The following is a 19356-nucleotide window of genomic DNA, read 5'->3' as shown; positions in this document are numbered from 1 at the left end:
AAAAAATCTTTTCACCTGTTTAATTAAAAAGGAGACAGTCAAATAAGGAATCAAAACAGGTACAACCAAAATTTTAACCTTATTTCATTAAGGTACTTAAGTTTCTGAAGCTAATGATCCATTCTCTCTATTAAAGAAACACATCAGCCTTTTGAGGTATCAAATTATTTGTGAATATCTTGGCAGAGTAAAAGAGAATTAGTTATACACCCACCAGAATAAATGATATATTGATGTTAACAGACTTTTTCAGTCTTCGAGGTGAATATCCAAAACCGTGAAGACTGAAAAGCTATGAAAGATGCTCAAGAGTTCACATATTTTTATGTCATTGCAACTCACAGCCTTTTTTAGAGGCTGAATCAATGATATCAGTAAGGCAAGGCAAAACATAGGCTTGCCTTAAACCTACTTCATAACTTTACTTTGCTAGTAATTCCAGGAGTCATTATTTTTCCATAATATGACATCCAAGTGAAGCTAGTTTTAGCAATTTATTTTTTTCTACAGCGAACTTCCATGAAACGTAGTAAAACAAGAATTGCTCCGATTACTTACGTCTCATTTTATAGTCATTTGTTGATAGTGAGAGTTCTAATACTGACCCAGGTCCCTACTGTGATACAGTGGTATCTATGAAAGAATAAAACAAATTGGGAGGTCCAACTTGTATCTGGAAGACTCAGAAACATTTCTGAACTTTTCATCAGCTGCAGGAACTTTTTGTACCTGCTAAAGTCATTCTTAATATATGTGGTTCAAAGCTGAGTTTCCTAAAAACACTGTCATTAAAGACTGTAGCATCTGCTTACTCTCTAATTGTCTTTGTTCGAAATAAATATTAAATTAAGGAACTATCTCCTACAATATGTTCATACAGAATCAATCCAAATCTCCATTTTTTAAAATGGAAACTATTCACCAAATAACCACCTAACTGAGGAGGCTGAGAAAGAGCAGAAGCTGAAAAAGCAGAAGGAGCCAATGTATATGAAATGCGCTTTTAGGCAGAACAAACAGGGACTTGTACATATCTGTTCTAAACTTTTGGGGTCACTTTCATCAACACTTCTTGTTCCAAACTTTATGGGAAACACTGTGAAGAAGAAAATTCTGACACCATAGTTTATAGATCTACCATTTTGGAAAAGTCATCCTAGGAAATGGAACAAGTACAGGACATTATCATTGCTGCCTGACACCCTTGATATTTTACAACTTCCACAGAACAGTTTGTTCCTTAATCCCCAGAAATGCCAGAAAGCAGTCACTTAGGAATATTTTTACAGCTGGAAACCACCATTTTTTTTTCAGAATTTAGAACAGCTGTAGGTAAACAGAATTAGCAACATTTGTTCTGAACTAAGAAACACATTCTGTTCCCCTTCACCCCCTCCCCAAAACAGAGGCAAAATGTAGTTACTTTTCTCATCACAGCTCTCTGGCCACAGACACTGAAGCACCTTGGTGTGCAAATTCCTCCATGCACATGACACACAGTAAGAGCGTCGAACCCCTGTATCCAGCACAAAGGCATTTACCAAGTGCTTGAAGATTTTGCTCAACATGCACCTTTTCCATGTACATTAGGAAAAAACTTAAGGTATTATGCTGCATATAAGATTATGTAACTTTAATGACAACAAAATCAATGACATACCAGGAAAAAAAGTAGATGTTGCCCAAGATTTTTTTGATAGAGACCCGGTGAGATAAGACAGCCAAGAAACCAAATGGTGCTGAAGTAAAAATTTCTATGACCTTTTAGAGTTGTCGGACTCTTTTATCGGTGTTTGCAATGTTGATATCCAATGTCTCTACTTTTTTAGTTAGCCGATCAAGCATATCATCCTGCTCCTGTATTTCTGTCTGCAGACCCAGAGCTAGGTTTTTCAGGCGACTCAACCCAGACGACATCTCATCTGCCAACACACAAAGAAAGCGTAAGGACTCACCGCTGTACGAAGGGCACTGTTCGAATGGACGCTACCAAGATTCACTCTTCTCTAAAAGCTTCAGCTAGAAAACATTAGTCATAACTGCTCACATTTGAGTATCCTTTTCTTCTGCAATACTGAAAGCACCAATATTTTATGACTGCTAGAGAATCAGTATCAGAAAGCAGTTATTTCCTCTTCTTTCCATTATCGGTGAAGTACAAATGCTTAAAGTCAAACCAGATTCCTTATAAAGTACTAAGTGGTATTAATTTTCCTGATTTTAACTTCTTAAATATATTTTAAAGTAGGGCATGACTTTTCTCAGCTCAGCTTACACAATATGCTCACTACCTCACTTATTTTTCTTTGAAATTATCTTTATTGCAGAGATATAATGAATATACTAAGGATTTAAGCAGTTAACTGTTTAATGTAGATCAAAATACCCACCCCCAAATTCCAGATTTTATAACTAAAGCTACAGGGAAACAACTTTATTGTCTTACTGGCTGGTACAAATGTTTCTGGCACTAGTAAATTTTGTGTGGCCTGGGAATAGAACAAATATGCCTCCACTAACTCTTATGCTTGACTATTTCTCTTTGATCTAGTTCTTTCTGATTTCCTTCCAATCTCATCTTTCTAGGTCAGATAAACAGTGACACATGTAAGCAAGAGGCATTTTGTATATATACTACAGAACAAAGGAAGAAAAATTCAGCTGTATGTTTTTTGGAAGTAACACAAGAAATGCATATGATCCACAAATGAAATACCGAATGCCTTTTGATGCTTCTATTTTATGCCAAAGATGTATTTATTTCAACACCTATGCACAATTGCAATTTTGGGGGGATCCAAACTGATGTACAATTTAGTAACCCAGTTTTAACTCGGTCAGCCAGGTAAACCAAATACATCTTTCAAAGTAATGGGCAATGTCAACATAAAAAGAAGCTAAGTACCCCCCCATACAGTTCCTATGTGGATGTTAAACTACAGTTCCTTCTTGATAATACTAATATCTGCCAACTAAGATTTTCAGAAAAGGAGGATGAAGCCTGCTTGGCCCAGTGATATTCCAGTCAATTTACGGGTTGATTCAAACAAACATTTTCATACAATGCAAATACTGTGGAATACGTCAGCAGCAGCAGCTTAAGAGAACTAATGTGTTTCATGCTTTTTTTAAAAAAAAATCTGCTGGTGTCTTTGTTCAGTGAAAGTTGAAAAACTAAAGATTTTTATAGCACAGAATACAACAGAAGAATTAAAGTATTGATGCCAATTACGTAACAGTTCCATAGTAAGTTTGTATTATTCCTGGCATCCTAGCCACATTGTTACTAGCTGATATCATGTGAAATTCATCTCTAACTCAGATTTGTCATTTATCTTCACAAGTAGTTAACTCACAGATGTTCCACAATATTTGACCATTCAGGAAATACATATTGCAATCAAACAGTGGTTTCTGCCACAGAGATGGTTCTGAAATGCAGCCTACAAGCAAATGATTTTTCATTATCAAAATTTGGAAATTAACTAAATAAAAAGTGTTTACTGGGAATATACTAGTTAACTTTTCTCTATCTTGAAAACCAAGAACTATTAATATAGGATTATACCAAACAGCTTCACTTTTCTCACTCACCTAAGTTGCTATCAATTTTCTGGTGATAAGCTCGCAGATGTTGATTCTTTGGATAAGCATCACGTTGCACTGAAGAAATTGAATCTACTCCACTGAAATCACTGTCTGTTAACAATATAAAACATTCACATAACAAAAAGCTTTGAGGAAGAGTTAAGTTTTAGATGAATATTAACAATTAGTCTGACTACAGATGCTACTTAATTACATAAGCTGCCAGAAGACTATCAAAAGCAGCATGACATCACTAGAGAGTAACCCCAAGGCACACAGTTATTAACATATGCAACTGGCTGCACATCAAAGCTGTCTCTTCCAGCTGCTTTGTGTAGTTCAGCTGGGTAGTTTGGAAAAAAACAAAGCACCAAAACCAAGTCATTTATATCAGCAATTAAGTGTCCTCCTAGGGCAAACCACTGGAGAGTGTTTCTGCCCTCTCCTGGACAGTCTTAATGACTACAGCTTAATACATCTAAAAAGAGGCCAAAAAGATTCAAGTAACAATTTTCAGTCAGCTGAGAAACTTCTAGCTTTTCTGCAAACATATATTCATGGCCAAATTCACAAAGCAATTCTGTGAAAATCATCTTGTGAGTCTAGTTTAAAAGCACTAGAAATGTGCTTCTTGCACATCATATACAAATTGAAAAAATACCTATTTAGATTTGTTTGCTTTCTAAACAGATCTATCCAAACTACTTATCTAGCATTGTATTTCTGGAGGCTAATTGACTCCCAAATAAGTATTTATTTACTGAGACATCTACAATTCCAAAGATATGCCTGTCTTCTTATTCTTAACAAATACATAATAGAAAATCACTTTAAAGCGTAGCTTATTTTGCACACAAAACTCCTTTACAGAAGATAATTAATTGCAAGAAAGGTGAACAAAATCAAATCCTGTATATTTCCTTTTGGGAATAAAATACTGACTTCAGGATGGCAGGTTAGCCTGGGCTTACAATAACAAGAAAAAAAAAAGAAAATTAAGGCAAATCACAGTTAAGGACAGCCTTATGTGTTCATAGTTTGAGAAACATGGGATAAAGCTGCCTGTACATTAAGCAGATTCTTGGTCATGGTCTCCTCTGTGCAAATACAAGCACTGGATTCTTTGCGGTCTTTAGTGGATACATTATTAATCGCTTCCAAGAAGGGCTAAAAAAATCTACATATAATAAATATTTTCATGTTTTGGGTATGAAGAGTTTTAGGGGCAAGCAATTCCCTAGCACTAATGGTCATGAAAGGTCACACACAAGTCTCCAGCAGGAGTTAGGCAGCTATACAAGTCAAGAGCTGGGCAGGCTGAAGAGCCTGTGACTTTACCACTGTGCAAGTCTCCCCTACTTGGGTGATGGATAATCAGTATAAAATAAGATTAACAAACCTGAATTATCTAGCCGTCTTAAATTTGGATGACTTTCCTGGTATTTTGACTCTTGCTCTTTACTAGACATCATCGCTTCTTTTAATCTGGTAATGCAAAGAAAAAGAAAACATTCTCAGGGACCAAAAGTTTGATTCCAAATCTGTTAAACAAAACCAAGTATTCTATCCAAAAAGAGTCAGTTGCTTACGTCCAACTCAGCATGTCCCTTTACAATGGACTGTTAGCATTTGTCTTCAGTGAGGCACTTATTTAACCTCACTGAAGACACAAAATTGAACCTCACAAAAAACTTATAAAAAAAATCTAAAAATTTCTAACAGCAGACAGGTCTCCTGCATGGTCTCAGGAAAGTACTATCACACTCAAGTAAAACATTTATTTTGCTTACCTATTATTAGCATTATACTCAGGCGTTCCATTCTGCTCTGGCTTGCTCTCTGGAGTTTTGGGTTTGAAGTAGTTTACCAAGCCCCCAAAAACACTCTTAATGCTATTTATGTGTTTTTGACTAGTCTTCAAGTCCTGGTCCATCTTATCCACCATTTGTTCTGTGCGCTTCAGTGCCTCCCCTTGTCGTACGAGCTCCTAAAAATATTGCAGGTATTTTTAGATATTATTGACAGATGTTATCGACAAGAAAGGACAAGCTTAGTTAGCAAGGACAAACTGCTGCATCAAAGAAAAATAACAGAGTTCCTTCATCTACCCACAGATTTTTTTAAGGTTTCCAGCCTTTTCACTTACTCATTTTCCTCCAAGGCATTTCAACCCAGAGTGGCTAGGCAAGCATAATGATAGGCTGGAGCAGCTAGGAAATTCTCATAACTAAGCCCAGTTTCCTGCCACCTACTACAAATGGGTTCTAGGAAGTGTTTGTACTGGTCCTCTATCACATTGAAATTTCTATCTGCTCCTGTGGAACAAACATTGTGCCAGGTGGGTGATCCAGGAAAGCTATGTTTTATGAAATATTGTTTATGGAACGAAAGTGACCAAACTAATATTAAAGAGTTACAGAAAACATTTTAATTGATAAGGAAATGCTATTTTCACATCATGGTTGTGTTCTAAATAACTGGGAAAAATAATAGCTAAAGAAAACATATATATGTATGTTGCTTCAGCATGGTATTTTTTGTTTTGTTTTACAAACACTTGTTTTGTTTCACAAATACAGTACAAGATTTAGAAATCGTGATGCAAACAGCCAGGTTATTTACTAACGCAGTGGCACAAACACCATCCCAATTAATCCAAAGGTTAATTCTGGCAGTAAGGCTGGCTGTGCCTAACCCCGGTGGGAAGAAAAAAAAGGAAAAAAAAAAGGAAAAAAAAAAAGCCCTGAAATCCATATTCTATCTGAACTTTGGGAAGCTCCAGCTGAACACGCAGACTCTGTCCCTCAAGCAAGCCGGTTCACAGAGCTCTGCCATCGAGCCCTGGCTCCTCACCGGGGCCTCTCTTAAACGCACGGGTAAACAACGCGCCAGGGAGACAGGGGCGGCTCCAGCGCGGCCTCCCGTGACGGGCCCGGGTGACACCGGGGACCCTTCATTAGGGGTGACGCAGCCGCCGGGCCTCGGCTCTGAGGTGGCTCCGCGGAAGGAAGGGAACCATTAACGGGGCGGCAGCGGGCAGGGCACAAACAGCCCCGCCAGGCGCAGGGGACCGGCGGGTCATGGCCCCCATGGAGCAGCTGCTGCTTTAGCGGATAAAAGAAGCACAAATGGCCACTAACGGCTTCGCATTCGCGAGCCGGCGGCTCCCGCCCCCGTCCCCGCAGGCCCCCGGCGGGACGCACCTCGGAGGCGGCCACGCCGACGCGCTCCGACTCGTAGAGCAGCGCGAGGGAGCGGGTGGTGCTGTCGGCCGTGGCGGCCGTGCGCCTGAGCACCTCCCGCTGCAGCGAGCGCTGCCGCTCGCCGCCCGCCACCTCCTCCTCGGCCTCCTCGTCCTCCGCGAAGGGGTTGTAGCTCGGCGCCGCCATGGTGCTGCCCGCCTTGCGCTAGAAGAAGCGACCGCTATGAGCGCGAAGGGCGCCGCTCCCGCCTGCTGCGCCGCCGCCGCCGCTCACCCCTGCGCCACCGGCTCCTTCCGCCCGCAGGGCGCTGCGCCGAGCGGAACGGAGGCGGCGCCGAGCGGCGGGGCGGGCACGATGCCGAGGGCGGGCAGCAGGACTAGGAGCGCGCAGCGATACTGGGGATGGGCACGGTGCTGGGGGCGGGCAACGGCCGGGACGGAGGACGGTGACGCCCCCGGGGCGGGGCGAGGCTGTTACCGGGGCCGGGATAGGGCGAGACAGACGGGAAGCGCCCGGAAGGGGCGGTCATGACTCTCTGCCGGTGAAGCCGCGCTGGGTGCCGCCATCTTTGCTGCGCCCGTCGTGTGGGCGCGCGCTCCCGCGGGGAGGCGGCGCTCTCGCGAGAGGCGCGGCGCGGGCTGCCCCTGCCCACAACATGGCGGCCGCGGCGGTGGCGGCGGCAGCAGCGGCCGCAGCGACGGCGGCCACGGCCACGGCTACGGCCACGGCGGCCGCGGCAGCGGCTGCTCCCGCCCCGGGGGGGAGCGCGGGCGCGAGCGCGGGCCGGGCGAGCAGCGCGGGCCCCGCGCGCGGGTTCTACTTCAACACGGTGCTGTCGCTGGCGCGCTCGCTGGCGGGGCAGAGCCCGGCGCCGCTGGAGAAGGTGACGGGGCCGGGGCTGCCGCGCGTGCCGGGGCGGGGGCGCGCGCTGGGGGCTGCGAGGAGGGCGGGCGCCGCGCGCGGGGCGGCGGCTGCGTGGGCGGGCAGGGCGCTGCGCGTGGCGCAGCCGCGCGTGGGAGGGAGGGGAGGCCCCGCGGGCGCTAGATGAGGCGACATCAGCCTTTCCCCACGCGGGGGTGTTGCGGCGTCGGCTGGCAGGTTTCGGCCGTGGGTTGTGGCCGTGGGTGATGGTGTCGTGCGTGGGACCCCCCTCCCTCCCCCCGAGTCCTCGCTGTGTGGGGGACCTCGAGGTGGACGCGGTCGTGTGTGCTTTCCCTGAGGTTGATGGGGTGATTCAGTGCGAACCTGAACAGGTGAGTGTTAGTCTCGAAGAGCCGCCCTTGCAGCTCCTGGGAGGCAGCCGGGCGTCTCGAGCGGTGCAGGAGGCCAGAGGCACCGCACGCCCGGGCGGCTGGTGGCTCTGCGTGAGGCGGCCGAGCTCCTAAATCGTCTCACACGTTGATGAAAGATGACTAAACTGTCAAAAAGCTCCACTCTGTGCTGATGCTGCAGTGTGTGGCTTAATTTTGGCCAGCTGTTTCAGACTTTTTTTTCTTAGTTCTTGTTCTGGAAATTTGCCACTAGTCTGACAGCTGACTGTAAATAATGCTTATACATCTCCCTGTTGCTTCAGCAGCATCTAGTGATTCTGTCATTTTTAAGAATCTCTGCTAAGAGTTAAATTATATTAACAGTTACATCTCGTTCAAGGTATCTACTTGTGTTTTTCAGGAAAAGAAAAACCTGATGTAAAATATATACATTTAAAGTCTGTATTTCTTTTGCTGTACTTTATGTTGAGTAAGAGGATTATTCATACTGCGTTACAGGTTTTGTAAACGCAGCTCAAGAGCTTGCCCTGTGCTCCCAGTAAGTTCTGATTCTCTAGGGAAGAAGTTTCTTGGTGTAGAAATTGCAATTAAGGGGGCTTAAAGTGAATTATCTAAATAGGAAGGGACTTGACATTCAAATAAAAGTTTTTATTAGGGCAGTCTCTTCTTAGTAGTGTTTATTACCATGTAGGGTGTTTATGGAGAATGCATAAGCTTGTGGTATTCGTATGTTTTACTGTTCTGTAGGCAAACTAAATATCTGAAAGATTTGGTATATTCTTTAGTTGTGTTATAGCTGGGTATGGAATGAAGTAATAGGTAAATAGTGGGAAAATAATAGTTCTAGAAACTTTGTCTGCTATGTTTAAAAGATTTGCTCCCCAAGTGTGACTTTTGCTCAGAGACTTTTGCTTTTATTTTTGAGTGCTGTGTATGAAGAAACAGTGGTGCAACTGTAACAGAAGCTCCATCCACCCACTTCTTGTTTACAAGATCGAGTAAATACCACATGTGTGCCTGTTGCATATTTTTTGCTCATCCAAAATGCTCAGTGAATCTTTTTCTAACATCTGTCATTCTTCACTCTTTCTGAACCAGTAGATGATTTCATTAAAACACTGATGATTAAATGAGGGCTAATATGGCCACCTGATTCTCTTCCAGAAAAGGGAAATGCTGCAATCCATTTCAACTATAGAAAGTCTAAATGAGTCTTTCTGAAAATTGCAGTCTAGCAACTTGTTTGCTGCTATGAAAATATTTGCGATTGCCTTAGCTTTCCCCCAGCGTGTTACTTGGCATCTCTGAGACGTGGAGGTGATGGCAAGCTCCCTTTGGGGGCTGTTTGCATTGCTGTTTTTCAGTGTCTATTGTGGGTATTTGAAAGTTCTTTTTTTTTTTTCTTTTTTTGATCTTGTTTTCTTGGCCTGTCCCTCCACTGTTTTCCAGGTACAAAAACTGCTCTGTATGTGTCCAGTGGATTTCCATGGGATTTTCCAGTTAGATGAACGTCGTAGAGATGCTGTAATTGCGTTGGGAATCTTTCTGATTGAATCTGATCTTCAGGTATTATTTTCCCTGCCTCATTTTAAATGTACATAACACAAAGATTTTGGAATAATTAAAATGTAGTCATTCAGTGAAAGAAAATTGGTGTTTTCTATAGAGTTGAATTACCATAGTGTAAATCATGACCATGTTGTGCATATGCAAGTATCCGTGCTCTGAACAGTTGACTGATTACAAGGTCAGAGATAACAGATGGTTACAGGCAGGAGAGCACAAGTAAGAACAGTGCTGAGGACTGTATTAAATGGTGGTCATGGTGCTGTCACAGTCAAACTGCTGTCACTTTTTTTTTTTTTTTTTTTTTGATCAACATCATAGCGAAGTAGAGCTTATTAAGAATAGAAAAGAAAGGTTAAATTATTTTTCAGAGGATTATGGGGGTCTGTGGCTAACAAACATGGTCGCTTGCAAATCTTAAAATACAGTTGCTGAATTGTCTCCCTGTCATTAAATTGAATATAGTAGTTAAGGGAGGGTAGTGATTTTTGTAAGGAAGTGTAAGGTATAGAAATTCCTTGCTTAGAGTATGTGTTTTCTGGTTATGGAAGTACAAGAGGTCCTTAAAAGTGTGGGCAGCGTTGACAATGTTTGTCCTTCTTCCACCTGCCTTTAAATAATAGTTATGTTCAAACACGCACCTGCTCCTGAAAGTCAGATATGTAATGGCTTTTTTTATCTAAAATAAAAAGAGAGACATGCACATAGGTTCTGTTGTGTTTGAACATCCCCTTTATAAAATTCATGAACTAGGAAGCTGTCAGCCTTTGTGTGGGTTGGTTCTGTTCCCTTTGAACTCTAATAGCTGTGTTGTTTCTTGCAGAAGCGTGAAAGGATGTTTTTAGTCCTGGCTTCAAAGATCTGAATTAGTCCTGAATTTCCCTCTATATTGTGTAACTGTATTAATAGCTGTGACTGTATTAATGTTTCAGAGCATTTTGGTTTTGTGCCTGACATATTTTTAAACCAGCAGTTAGTATTGATTCAATCTAGTGAGAAAAAAAGTGCAGATGAGGAAACTGAGAAGTTAAATGGATGTTTTTTGTGGCTTGCCTTGCCTAGAGCCAGGGGTGGTTTTTGTATACTGAGTTGGGTCCTGGAACTTCTGATTTTCTAGCAACCTTGAAGTTATTTTGCGATACTGCTGTGTGTTTTGTTGTATACCAGTAAGAAATTAGAGGAAAAAGGATCCAGAATGCTACTTAACCTAAACTTTTATGGGGAATGAACTATTGCTTAAAATTACATGATTGGATTTATAACAATGAATTCAAGGATTGACCAATCTTTGCTGGTGTTGAAATCAGTTTTGCAGTATTTAGGCAGCCGGTATAGTAATGATTAGTTGAACTGAATTCCCTTGTCTTTTCCATGTGTCTATTATACTTTGAGATTATATTGTTCTACTTCTCAATTTTAAATAAAATATTTTACTCTTCAGCACAAAGATAATGTGGTTCCTTACCTCCTTCGACTTCTGAAAGGTCTTCCCAAAGTCCAATGGATAGAAGAAAGCAATGCACGGAAAGGCAGAGGTAACACAAGCTTTTTTAAAAAAAATTAACTGTTTTTTCTATTATTCTCATGCAGTACTAGCTAGGAAGTGGAAATTTTGGGGCTTGTTCAGGACATAGTACAAGGGGAGGTGGTTGGTCTTGTTATGTCCTGATTTTAATTTTAATACTTAGTTTTCCCTTGAGCCACTTAATTCCTTGCTCTCTTAAAATCTCTTAAGATGAGTGTAAGAATACTTCTGGTATCACATGGGATATTATACAGTTTGAATAGTTCAGTGTTTTTTTGAAAATTAGTTGAAAGCCTGAAAAGCTTTTTAACAATTTGAAATATTCCTTTAACACCTCATGCTTAAGTGATGATGAGAGTATAGTTTTAAATCTTATGCATGATATTTATCTACAGATAAATAATATTCCATGTTAGGCAGTTCTTAGATTATGTAATTTTGTTATATTATTATTTTCTTTTTATAAGTTGGTGTTCTCAAACAGTGCTTAAGATGGCTAATTTTCCATCTGTTATTTTACAGGCTTGCTTCCAGTTGCAGAAAACTTCAGCTTCTGCTTGGTGACATTGTTGTCAGATGTCGCTTATAGGGATGCATCTCTTAGGGAGCAGGTAAAGGTTGCTCTAAATTTGGGTTGTTGTTGTATCCAGTTCTCTAATGCTGAAAGGCCGATAAATGTTTAGAGAAGAGACTAACCACATCTACATTTTTGTGCAAAAATTTGTATCTTTTTGCATAACTTTATTTGTGTTACTTAACACAAGTAGGTCACGTACTTAAAAGAATTCCTAAACCTACTTTTGCTTGCGACGGTCAAAGACTGTTAATCACTGAGCCCAGTGTTTTAAAATTAAAGTTTTGATATTAAAGTTAGGGCTGCTGCACATTTATTCTGCTAATTTGCATCACTTAGTGTAAATAATCTTCAGCTCTGTTAAAAATAAGAGCCGCGTGTTTTTTAAACATCTAGCATGAAAAATATCTGTTTAATGAGATCATTAAATTATTATTTGCAAGCTTTATTTGGGTAATTCTAATGACCTAATATAAGGCAGTATTAACTCTACCTTTTCTTTTTTTTTTAACCTCTGTCTTGACTGTTTTAGATTTTGGATGCAGTTCTGCAAGTAATGCAGTTTCTGTTGGGAATGTGCCAGACCCCTCAAATGCATGATAAAGGTACTGCTCAAATAAGGCTTTATATTTTTACTTCATCTTTAACACTTGGCCTCTGAACGTTTCTTACATCTCCTAATTGTCAGGATCATTTTTGAAAAGTGAAAAGCTTTTTACTTTGACCAAGACTTTTATTAATGAATATTTTATTGTTGCTGACTAGTAAATGTAGAAGCTAGAAGTATATTAGTTTATGATACCTTTGTGCTTTTATCTCCCGTTTTTGCTGAACCACTCTTTGGTGAATTAATAGCAAAAAATTGCTACCAATGGAGATGAAGTTTTAAGTTACTGCTAAGATACCATTATGTCTATTTTTCTTTTCCAGAGTACTTATGCAAGTATGCAGTGCCCTGCCTGATAGGAATTTCACGAGCTTTTGGTCGCTACAGCAATTCAGAAGAGGCTCTTCTTTCAAAGCTTTTCCCTAAAATTTCCCCACATTCCCTTAGAGTTCCAGAAGAACTTGAGGGAATTAGACGAAGATCGTTTAATGATTTCAGATCAATTCTTCCCAGCTCTCTACTTACTGTCTGCCAAGAAGGAACATTGAAGAGAAAGGCCAGCAGTGTATCTAGCATCTCACAGGTCTGTAATACTTGCTCTATGATGAAGTTTGTGATTAAACGATTTTATGTTCTTGGTGGAATTAACACAGCCCTGAAATAGGGTGTGCAATATGGGAATTGTCATTCTAATGTTTCCTTTAATCACTGCCTAACTTCCTATTTTTGTTTAAAAGCAGGCTGTTAGACCCAGCAGTACACAGTTCCTGTTAGTTTTGCTGGAAGCTGTTTATCTTTATAAAATATGTGAAGATTTCTTTGTGTTTTAATAAGTATATCTTGTGCAATGTTTCAGGTTAGTCCTGAACGTGGAATTCACCCTCCCAGCTCTCCTGGAGGATCTGCAATTCATTACTTTGAAGGTAAATTATTTTGTGAAGGAACAGTGATATTTTTGTTTGTTTGTTTTGTTATGACTTACAAAAAGTGGAGAATCAAAAACCCTTTGATCTTTCTCTGCCCTCTAGGATTCTTATAGTAATTCTCTAGCATGTGCTTGCTAGAATTCTGAAAAATTTTGAACTATGAAGACAATAGGAAGTTGTTATTGCTAACACAAGTGGTTTCCAGGCTCAGTTGTTTCTGGCAGTCCTTTTAGAGACATGATTTCCTGGCTGCTAGGCTGTGCCTAGTACTGAGAGGCCAAAAATATTTCACAAGATTAGGCTGAGTAACTTCCAGAAATAGCGGTTAATATTGTGCTTCACTGGACAACTAAATTTGTAAACTAGGACATGCAATTTAAAAAGCTCTTTAACATGTGGTATAGGTACAAAACAACTAATCCATTCAGCATAAAATTGATATAGATCATTCTGTAAGATGTAGTAATTTGCTGAAGTGGAAAATGATACAGTAAGACACTGAGGCACAATATTCTCTAATGTTATATCAGTTACCCTTTCCAAAAAGGGAGAGGTTTGAAAACCTCTCCTGAGTTAATAAACGAACTCTTAACCATAAGCTTTTGTTAAATTCTTGCAGTGTTTGGTTTTGGGTTTTGGTTTGCCAACAGATTAGCTGAATTGAGCCTCCTCGTGGCTTGTAAGTTAAACTGCCTCTCTGTTGGAAATAAGTCTGAGTAGTGACTAAGCATTGCCATTAAGGAAAATTTATATATCCTTCCCTGTCTCCCCAAACTTTTATTTCTTGTTTTTATTTTATTTAATTTTATTTTTTTAAATCAGGTTCATACCTTCCTGATGGGAGTGCACTAGATCCTGATTACTATTTCTCTACAATCAGCTCTAGCTTTTCAGTTTCTCCTCTTTTCAATGGCATTAACAATAAAGAGTTTAATATCCCACTGGAAATGCTGCGCCAGCTGTTGCAAATGGTATGTGATGGGTTGCTGTGAAACTGCAGTGGGATTGGGTTTTCAATGTCCATGCTAGAATTAAATGCATTTTCTTTTCTGCATACAAAAGATTGTGTTTGATCTTTCAAGGTTAGTATAGTTTAGTGATTTCTATGATATTTAATGTTATGCTTCAATAGTCTTCCTCTGAAGCTCCTGTATGAAATATGAAAAAGTTTCAAAATCAAATACTGCTTTTGTCAAGTTTTTCCCGTTTGTCTTGCGGACCATTTGATCTCAGGTACCTTGTGTACTGTCAGTTGTTGAATAAGAGGATTGTTTTCCTCAGTGAGAATAAGATCCTGTTCTAGGTGTTGCTGGGAATTCATGCAAGTGGACAGAGGCTAGTGGCCCTGTCTGCTTTCTCTGCCAGCTGTTCTGCAACTGCATGCAGAAGCCCAAGTACAGTAACTTTTGTTGCACTTAGAAATTCTAGTAACCTTATTTTTTTTCTGATTTTTTTTCCTCTTGTGTAGGTAAAACAAATAGTCGGTGATTCTCTTCTAAAGAGCTTGGATGCAGTTGTAGCTGAAGTTGCAGAAGTATGTCTAAATTCCTTTTCTAATGACGTAAATACTTCTTTGTCTTAATACTTGGAAATACCTTTATTAGTCTTTTACCTATGTAAATAATATATTTTTTTCTAAAGAATAATCAGGACCTGTTTAATCTGTTCTTTCAATTTTTTAAATTTAGCTTTGGTGCTGTATAAAAATGGGAGACGGGGACATATTTTCCACTAACATTAAAAAATAGTTTTTATCTCAATAAAACATTCCAAAAATGGCTCAAAACTTTTTTACTCTAGATTAAGATCCTTGTTGCCTCTTCCTCTAATATTATTGTGCTCATACAAATAACATATATTCCTTTTTTTTTTTTTTTTTTTTCTGGCTTGGAAATCACTGGTACTGATGTATGTGCTCCTTCTGCAATTTTATTAGAGTCTGTGGATTTTTACTTGTAGAAGTGACATACTGCAGGTATCTGTGTTTTTGTAGGCCTATGAGTTATTGTTCTCACCTTCCCTAGCTCCGATAATATAACAGTTTTATCAAGTTACATCACATTTTATAAAGCTAGTCTTGTTTCACTGGAGGCATCACTTTGAATAAGTACATATTCAGTTGTGTGGGAAAACAACCTTGCTGCCCTTTCTACCCTTCCTTTGAGTACTGCCTTACTTGAAATGCAAACTTAAGTGAGAACAGCTGCACTTCTGCTTTTTACTGTTCCAATAAAATGAGGTTCGAATTCTCCTCTCTTTTTTTTTAAACATCTGTCAGATGGCTCTGTACTCTTTGAATTAAAAAATTGCCTCAATCTTATTTAACAGACTAAGTGGTGATAGTGGGTTGTTTCTTTTCTCTTACAGATGGGTTCTACTACAGATCTCTATTATAAAACATTCAGTGACCCTCTTTATGTTGCTCAGTTTAAAATGCTGAGAGACACGTTGTACTATATGAAAGGTACAGTGATTTTTTTTTCCTTTCTTTTGACTTTTTTGTGCATTATGCTTAGAATACAAAGCATTTTCTGCCTTGCTTCAGATAAGGCCTAAACTTTATGAAATCAATTCATTCATAACAAAGCAATGGATTTTATATCTGCTGTCATTCTGATGCACTGACTCCCTTCCTCTAGCATAATGGTCTTTCCTTTTATTTCTTTAGACCTTCCCAACTCATTTGTGAAGGAAATCCATGATTTTGTGCTAGAACAATTCAACATCAGTCAGTCAGAACTTCAGAAAATTCTTCATGATGTTGATCGACTGCACAATGAATTGAGTCCTTTAAAGCTGCGCTGTCAGGCTAATGCTGCCTGTGTGGATCTCATGGTGTGGGCTGTGAAAGATGAGCAAGGTGAAAAGCTCTTTTGTCTCCTTTGAATGGCTTAAACTTGTAGCAATACCTTTAAGTATTTTCATTGCTTGCGTCATAATATTTGTCATGGCTGTTCATTGCAGATATTAAGTTCCTAACACTCCTCCTCTCTCTCTCTCTCCAGAAAAAGTTCTAAAATCTTTGAGGAATTGTAGGATAAGGAGAGAATGATTAATTCTCCATGTATTTTAGGGATTATTTTATTAATTCCTAGGATAAAAATCCTAGGCATTGTTATTTTAAGGATTCAAATAAGCATAGGGTTCATAGGGTAATAACAATTCTGATAAACATTAATTAATGGATTGAATTTTTGGAGTTCAGGTGCGGAAAACCTGTGCATCAAGCTGTCAGAAAAGCTGCAGTCGAAAACCTCTAGCAAAGTCATCATTGCTCACTTGCCACTGCTGATTTGCTGTTTGCAGGTCTGTCTTGACAGTATTTGACATTATTAGATCAGTGAATGGGATCTTTGGGGATTTTGCATGTTCCTAGAAGAGGATTTCTTATTTCACTTACTAAAGTTACGGGTTTACATCAGTGTGTTCTACATCTCGATATTCAGAGGGCTGGCGTGGAAAGTAAATCTGCAATAGAGAAGTGCTTTTGGAATTTTCTTAGCTCAGGTTGTTTTTGAAGAATAATATTGATGAGCTTTTTTAAACAATATTTCATTTCTGAAGTCATAAATTTACAATTGAAATAGAAGTTGTTCTTTTACTTCAAACCAAATGTTATATTCCTCTTTTTTCTCCCCTTTTAGGGACTAGGTCGTTTGTGTGAGCGCTTCCCTGTTGTGGTTCATTCTGTCAATCCATCTCTGAGAGACTTTCTTGTGATACCTTCCCCTGTACTTGTGAAACTTTACAAGTATCATAGCCAGTATCACACAGGTAAAGGAAGAAAAGGCAGTATTCCAAATAATATGCTAATGATAAAGTTGCAGCTTATTTGTTTTTTTTTCTGTTTTTAGATGCTTGTATATACATAGGGATGAGTTGTTGTGATTCAGCTTCCAAATCCTAAAACATATAAACATTCTAAGGTTCATTTTGTGTTGGATATTAATTTTGGAAAAATGAGTAGCAATACTCATTGAATAGCAATTCCATTTTCATTTTTTGACTTCAGTTTGCCATGAAAGATGCTGTTCCTAACTTGACCGGCTTATAGAATCTACTACCTCTGTCTAAAAGGCAGAAGCATGTCATATGAAAAAGTTCTAAAACATAAGTAGGTAATTATTGGTGATAATTCTGTTAATAACAGCCAATAGAACTTTCTGTGTATTTTCACTGGGAGTAAATGAGTATGTAGGACATAAAAATTCAGATACATTAAGAGTCTTCATCTTTTTAATCTTTATCACATTGTAACCTACATTTTAAAACAGAGCGAGGAAAACTAAACTCTTTTGCCTTTTGTATAGTAATGTGGAGTTGCACCAGAGTAAATATGTATAATGAGTCTAGAAGCAATGAGATAGCTGGTGTTACCTAGGGATATATTTGTGTACTGAGTCTTTAGTCTAAAGTTGAAAAGCACTGTGCGGTAATACAGTTTTGGAGTATTTTACTTATAGAAAGAGAACTGCATATATGTTAGCTATGGTCAGTTACCTTTTTCTTTCAAATCATACTGCTTCATCAGATCTGCTAATGATAGAAAATGAGTAAAACAGATAAGAACAGATAAGATGAGAACTGGAGGTAACAATCTAGGAGTAAATAAATGCAGTGATACCTTGTGAGAGCAGTGACAACACATGAAGTTTCAAAGTTCTTCAGTACAGTTCTCTGAGCTGTGAATTAGATTGCTTTGCAATTATTTACTGGGTATTACCCTGCCTACGTGCTTTTGCCTTAGGGTGAAACTGGGGGAGAAGGTACTTTTTAAAAGTGCTGATGTCTGTTCTCTGTGTTCTTAGTAGGTGGTAATGACATCAAAATTAGTGTAACCAGTGAGCATTCTGAGTCCACTGTTAATGTGATGCCTGGCAAGAAAAGTCAACCATCCATGTATGAACAACTTCGGGACATTGCCATAGACAACATCTGCAGGTAGGAGCTGTGTGATGGCAATGGGGAGGCTGTGATTTTGGAGCATGTGCTCTTGTTTCCCTGTCAGGAGAGCACAGTGACCATCTAGACGGTGCTGCTTTGTGCTACAAAGCTTTTCTGCCTCTTGATTGTGACTTTGTTTTCCTTCAAATAATGCTTGACTTGTGTTTATGTCCTGATTGTAATATGCATGTCTGGCTGTGTTGTTTTGCTTCCCATGTACCTTGTTCATGCTAGTCACCGTTTTAATAGCGGGATTTTTGTTTTTCCTCAGGTTATCATGTTGAGCTTCCTGTAGTAGGACTGGTATGCACTCCAATGTAGTCAGTGTAATGAGTATTCTACCCTTCCAGACAGCTGTTCAGAGCTGTGGGGAAGACAAATAATTGCTGACTAGAGATGAGGAGTTAAGGTTTCTAATACAGAGGATTCTAAAATTACATTTTTTGCATATCCTCATCTTTACTGTTGCTGGAGAAAGCACCAGTAGAGATTCCTGACTGTAGTCTTTGGCAGCTGACACATTAAACTTGCTGAGCGTTATTTGCTCATCCTTCATCAGCCTACCTAGGCACTCTACTTTTGACTATATTTTCGTATAAACGTCTCTCCTAAAGCTTAGTGTGCATTCTTCTTTCTGCCATTTACAATAGTAAAAAACATAATGTTTAATTCTTGCATTTTCACTGGCCGTTCCAGTAAGTTTTCCGTTCATTTTTCTTCCAGGTGCTTGAAAGCTGGTTTGACTATAGACCCAGTGATTGTCGAGGCCTTTCTTGCTAGTTTGTCTAACCGTCTCTACATCTCGCAGGAGAGTGACAAGTAAGTTGTTAGACATGAAGTCAAATTTTCATTCTCTTAGTGAACCCAAGCTCATTCTAGGGCATAAGGACTCGCAGCATTATTTTAGGGTGAAATGTCACTGAGAATAGTGAGCTTGTGCTTGAGGATAAAGAATTTTCCATGCAAATATTTGCACATCTGAGCTCTTATTTTGATACTGAGATGTATTCTGTCTGATAAAATCATCAAATCTGTGGTGAACGCTAGCCTGTTTCTAGCCCTGGTTTGAATGAGATTCTCTGCTGGGTCTTTCATACTTTTGTGGCTTGATATAGCTTGTTGTCGCTGTGGAGCCCGACCTGCTTCTGTTTG

At 39.6% G+C, this 19356-nt stretch overlaps 2 protein-coding genes and 1 long non-coding RNA gene across 4 annotated transcripts in view; 1 reads left to right on the top strand and 2 right to left on the bottom strand.

The window, feature by feature from the left end:
• Positions 1 to 532: 532 nt before the first annotated feature.
• SNAP29 (synaptosome associated protein 29) lies at positions 533 to 6984 on the bottom strand. The gene is made up of 5 exons (XM_088532338.1): positions 6792 to 6984; positions 5379 to 5575; positions 4988 to 5073; positions 3595 to 3699; positions 533 to 1922 (listed from the first exon to the last, which is right to left on the bottom strand). The coding sequence occupies exons 1-5, from the start codon at positions 6975 to 6977 to the stop codon at positions 1765 to 1767; spliced, it is 732 nt and encodes a 243-aa protein (XP_088388464.1). The 5' UTR covers positions 6978 to 6984; the 3' UTR covers positions 533 to 1764.
• A 462-nt stretch (positions 6985 to 7446) lies between these two features.
• Positions 7447 to 19356, top strand: part of PI4KA (phosphatidylinositol 4-kinase alpha) — a 51307-nt gene continuing 39397 nt past the window's right edge. Inside the window, exons 1-15 of one of the 2 annotated variants that reach the window (XM_088532336.1) lie at positions 7447 to 7674; positions 9512 to 9628; positions 11070 to 11163; positions 11676 to 11764; positions 12260 to 12332; positions 12658 to 12917; positions 13191 to 13257; positions 14083 to 14231; positions 14729 to 14794; positions 15628 to 15724; positions 15929 to 16120; positions 16466 to 16566; positions 16905 to 17034; positions 18069 to 18201; positions 18928 to 19023. In XM_088532336.1, the coding sequence (XP_088388462.1) occupies positions 7447 to 7674; positions 9512 to 9628; positions 11070 to 11163; positions 11676 to 11764; positions 12260 to 12332; positions 12658 to 12917; positions 13191 to 13257; positions 14083 to 14231; positions 14729 to 14794; positions 15628 to 15724; positions 15929 to 16120; positions 16466 to 16566; positions 16905 to 17034; positions 18069 to 18201; positions 18928 to 19023 (1892 nt within the window). The remainder of the gene's footprint in view (positions 7675 to 9511; positions 9629 to 11069; positions 11164 to 11675; positions 11765 to 12259; positions 12333 to 12657; positions 12918 to 13190; positions 13258 to 14082; positions 14232 to 14728; positions 14795 to 15627; positions 15725 to 15928; positions 16121 to 16465; positions 16567 to 16904; positions 17035 to 18068; positions 18202 to 18927; positions 19024 to 19356) is intronic. The other variant, XM_088532337.1, reaches the window with a different exon arrangement.
• Positions 14694 to 15465, bottom strand: LOC148593092 (uncharacterized). Its single transcript, XR_015913812.1, has 2 exons — positions 15372 to 15465; positions 14694 to 14831 (listed from the first exon to the last, which is right to left on the bottom strand). It is a non-coding gene; the product is annotated as an uncharacterized LOC148593092 (long non-coding RNA).

This window comes from Tinamus guttatus, unplaced genomic scaffold (assembly GCF_059628265.1).
Source record: "Tinamus guttatus ecotype Peru unplaced genomic scaffold, ASM5962826v1 Tinamus_guttatus_pri_ptg000459l, whole genome shotgun sequence".
Lineage (NCBI taxonomy): Eukaryota > Metazoa > Chordata > Aves > Tinamiformes > Tinamidae > Tinamus > Tinamus guttatus.
This window is presented reverse-complemented; position numbering and strand designations above follow the sequence as displayed.